Here is a 4,281-nt window from a genome sequence, read left to right on the forward strand (position 1 = left end):
CTAAATTACTTGAGTGTTATGAAATAGTTTATATCTAACTTGATTTCCAGTTCAAATAAAAATTGTGAAATCAGTTAACTTATTTATAAATCCAAAGTCCATAGATAATTATGAATATATAACTTTAAAATTTCGAAAGTGTTGATCTATAGAAATAGTAAAAGGATTTTAATTAAGTTAGGTTGGAGTTATATGTGATTGCGGAATTCCATCATCATCATCATCTATATCAATTATGTGCAGCCTGGCCCACCAAAATTAAATTGCTAAGCTAACATTGACTTCTACCTAAAGTGTGAACGCAAGAAAAGAAAGGTTTAATGAAGTACCCCATTTTATAAATAACATGAACCAATATCATAATGTACTATATAATTCCCACATCTTAATATCTTATCCTCGCATACCTTCATCTCTACGATCATGCCACCAACAACACTTCACTTTTTTTCTTCTTTCTTCCTTCTTTTCATAACTCTCCCGCACCACTCCAACGCTGACGTCGGCACCTCTTCCCGTTACTCCCCTCCATATTTACGTAAGTTCAACATCATACATCTTCATCACTCAAAATTATATTTATATGTCAAACAATAATTAATTAATTAATTAAAAATAATTAATTCTTAATTATGTATGTATCTTATTATGTTATATAGCCTCGGGGTGTTACGGCACCGAAGCCACGCAGTTTCCGTCGAGTAATCTTTTTGCGGCGGCCGGAGATGGAATATGGGACAATGGAGCGGCGTGTGGGAGGCAGTACCTAGTGAGGTGTATAAGTGCAGAGGAACCTAGAACTTGCATTCCCGACCTGAGTATTCAGATTAAGATTGTTGATTACGCCGCATCTTTGGTGTCGCCGCCCTCCACCGCCGGCACAACCATGGTTCTTTCCGATAAGGCTTTCGGGACTATAGCCAATGCATCTGCCACCGTGATCAATATAGAGTTCCAACAGTAAATTTCAGTTGCTCCCTCTTTTTTCTTTGTTTGAAGGATTAATCAATTAACTGATAAAAAAGAAGCTTATTCGAGTATCATTACATCTTTGCGTGCAGGGTCTGATATAATTGGTGGCACATAGTTGCATCATGAAGTTACCTTCAATTTGATCGGTGAGTGATTTGATTTTGTGTTTGGAGTTGGAATCCAATTATCATTTTGAGAGATCGTGTGTGTGCGCTCGTGCAAATTCGTTGTGTTGGTTTTTGGTTACAGTATTTGGGTAATTTCGTGATAAGGTGCAGTATTTTGGGTTTTTTTCAATTGAACGGAAGGGAGAATTGGTGGGAAATTTCGTGGACGTTCACTACCTTTGAATGATTCCATAACTGGGAGCAGTTGATCTTGTGCAGTTGCAGCGCAATTGTAATTATTGATTAGTCAAAGAACCAGCATTTTTTTCCTCTTTACTTTTTTGCCCTTTTGAATTACTATATTTCAGCGTTACTTTGGAGCCGTTGAAATGTCGTTGAAAACTACTGTTCCTCAACAACTTTCTTACACAACTAATCACAAGTCTTTCAAAAAAATAAAAAAAACAAATGCTAAATATTGGTGACCTCATACAAAGATATTCCTATCTTTTATGCCGTATTGAAAATAAAGATGGCAATAAAAAATGTTTTTTAATAAGAAAAAATATAATTAAAAAATGAGTAAAAATACAGTTGAAGTTATAAATTTAAAACGCAGTTTTGATATTTAATAGAGATAATATTGCAAATAATAAAAATTAAAAGTTTAAATTATATTATATATAAACTATAATTTTAACTATTTAGTTTTATTTTATATATTTTATTGTATTTTAAAATATTTTTCTTGATTTTTTACCATGGTGCCATTTTTTATTTTTTATACCAAAATTGGTACCACTTGTTTTATCAATTTATTTTAAAAGAATTTCAAACTTTTTATGTCAACTTGATACGATTTTGGTTACATCAACTTGAAATTGTATCAAGTTGTTACTACTTTTGTCCAATTAACTTGAAGTCATATTAAGTTGACAAGATTTTAGTTAATTTTTTATATTTTCAATATTCATATTTTTAAATAAATAAATATTATTAATTATTTAATTTTTGTTGAAATTAATTACAATTTAATAGTAAGGTATGTAATATTTGAAATTAATTTGATAAATAAAATTTATATGTTTGCATATTTGATTTAAAAAATATTAATATATAATTTGGAAATAATACGGTTAATATTTCGGTTGACATCATCATACATGGATTTAGGTTGTGATTTGATTGAGTAAATTGTGTTATGTAATTAATTGAAGAGATGGTGTTAGGTTTTATCAGTGAAAAATTTATAAATCATGTTTGACGATAATGTAATATATTAATTTAGTTATTTGATTAATAAAAAATATGAAAGCGTTTTGTAAATTGTATCATAAATATTGTATTGTAAAAAACTATAATTATAAAAAAGAATATGTTATTACATTTAGACATAAATAGAGAATTCAAATTGTTATTGCATTTGAAAAATAAATACATAATTATTGTTGTGCATTTAAAAATTAAATATTTCAAGAAGTAATAGTTTTATAGAACATGTAATGATGAGAAAATATTCATTATTAACTAGATAAATTAGTTAGATTCATTAAAAGATATGAAATAAAAATAAAATGGATCAACAAAACACGTAAAAAAAACATGTAAAATAGTTATAATTCAACCCCTAATTTAGAAATTTAAACATTTTTACATATTTTGTGATCATAACATGAATAAGAACAATTTATTTCCAAATTTGTGTTAATTTCAGGATTTTAGAGGGAAGTGGAGATGAAAGGGATAAAGGAGAATAAATTAGATGAAAAAGGAAAGTTGAAACATTGAAAACTCGCCGAAACTCATCCAAGCCAGATCACTCCAAAGGAACTCGCCCAAGACTCGCTCAAGCGAGTTCACTCCAGTGAAGTTGGGTTTTTTCTCGTAAAACTCGCCCAAGCAATTAATAACCAGTCTAGGCGAGATGTCACTTAGCCCAAACCCAACTAGGTTAAAAATGAGGCGTGAGACATAACCTAGACATCATTGGGAGAATAGAGAGAGATACAAAACCCTAGAGGAGGCAACTGTAAAAAAAGAAACATCTTGAATCTTCTTTTCTTGTTTTCCATGATTGTAATGACCAACATGAGTGGTTAATTCTTCTCTTTGGGATCGAGAGTAATATGTTTAAACTCTTATGTATTGAGATGATATTTATGTATAATATTTCAGTTCTTGATTGATGATTCATATTATCATTTTATTCTCAAAGCTTAAATTATTACTAATTTTGATCATTAGATTCGACTGGAAAGTACTTTTAAGAATCTAACTTAAATGATAATGTTGGGTATATTTGAATGTTAGGAATAGATTTGAAATGTTAATTGTTTTATAACATATGTTTGTAATCATAAGGAGCTTTTAGAAATATGCAAGAAATTGATATTTAGGAGACTCTCTTAATAATTTTGTATGTGAGGAATCAATATGAATGATTTTTATATGTGCATCAATATCAATCAAGACTGAATATTATAATCTTTTGTAAAAGTACAAATGAGTGAAAAGGATGAACCTCAATCCCAATTTTTTCAATTTACTCACACAAACTTTTACTTGCTTTATTTACATTCGTGCAAATTCATCATACACAACAAACCTTTTCCAACAAATTTTTATATACTGTTTTCTATTTAGTGAATATTATACTTGAGAATTCAATTGTTCTTTGTGGGTTCTATATCCGTCCTTAGGGACAAATTATTTGACATGGTACATTTGTCGTAAAATAGTCATCAAGTTTTTGTGCATTTGGAAGATAAATACTTCGAGAAGTAATGGTTTTATAAAACACATAATGATGAGAAAATATTCATTATTAACTAGACAAATTAGTAAGTTTCATTAAAAGATATAAAATAAAAATGAAATGGATCGATAAAACACGTAAAAATTCTATTATATATTAATATTATTATCACTACAAGAAATTATTCATTTACATATCGATTATTACATACGAATTTGTATTCGTAAGTAAAATGAACGTTACATACGGATATTTACATACGAATCTCATTCAGTATGTAAATAGACATTACATACAAATTTTTCCGTATGTAAACCAAAGGTAATTACATACAACTATAATCCGTATGTAAGGTATTTAAAATTTAATTCAAAAAATAGAAATTATTACATACGAATATAATCCATATGTAAGCTTTTACAAATTTAATTTAAAAAAAAAATTGTT

At 28.5% G+C, this 4,281-nt stretch overlaps 1 protein-coding gene across 2 annotated transcripts; it reads left to right on the forward strand.

Moving 5' to 3' along the window:
* The first annotated feature begins 348 nt into the window (after positions 1-348).
* On the forward strand, positions 349-3,272 carry LOC137807489 (EG45-like domain containing protein). Of its 2 annotated transcripts, XR_011080544.1 has the most exons (4): positions 369-538; positions 660-960; positions 1,062-1,118; positions 2,794-3,272. XR_011080544.1 is itself a non-coding variant. In XM_068608154.1 (3 exons), the coding sequence occupies exons 1-3, from the start codon at positions 424-426 to the stop codon at positions 1,066-1,068; spliced, it is 423 nt and encodes a 140-aa protein (XP_068464255.1). In that variant the 5' UTR covers positions 349-423; the 3' UTR covers positions 1,069-1,415. The 2 variants fall into 2 exon arrangements, 1 of the variants encoding a protein (XP_068464255.1); XM_068608154.1 differs by lacking the exon at positions 2,794-3,272 and having other exon boundaries at positions 349-538; positions 1,062-1,415.
* The last annotated feature ends 1,009 nt before the right edge of the window (positions 3,273-4,281 follow it).

Source organism: Phaseolus vulgaris, chromosome 3, assembly GCF_000499845.2.
Source record: "Phaseolus vulgaris cultivar G19833 chromosome 3, P. vulgaris v2.0, whole genome shotgun sequence".
NCBI lineage: Eukaryota > Viridiplantae > Streptophyta > Magnoliopsida > Fabales > Fabaceae > Phaseolus > Phaseolus vulgaris.

Bases quoted from the DNA above. Each gene is read 5' to 3' on its own strand.
- LOC137807489 (XM_068608154.1), top strand. From the start codon at position 424: ATGCCACCAACAACACTTCACTTTTTTTCTTCTTTCTTCCTTCTTTTC. The intron at 539-659 runs GTAAGTTCAACA...TATGTTATATAG, and splicing joins TTACTCCCCTCCATATTTAC to CCTCGGGGTGTTACGGCACC.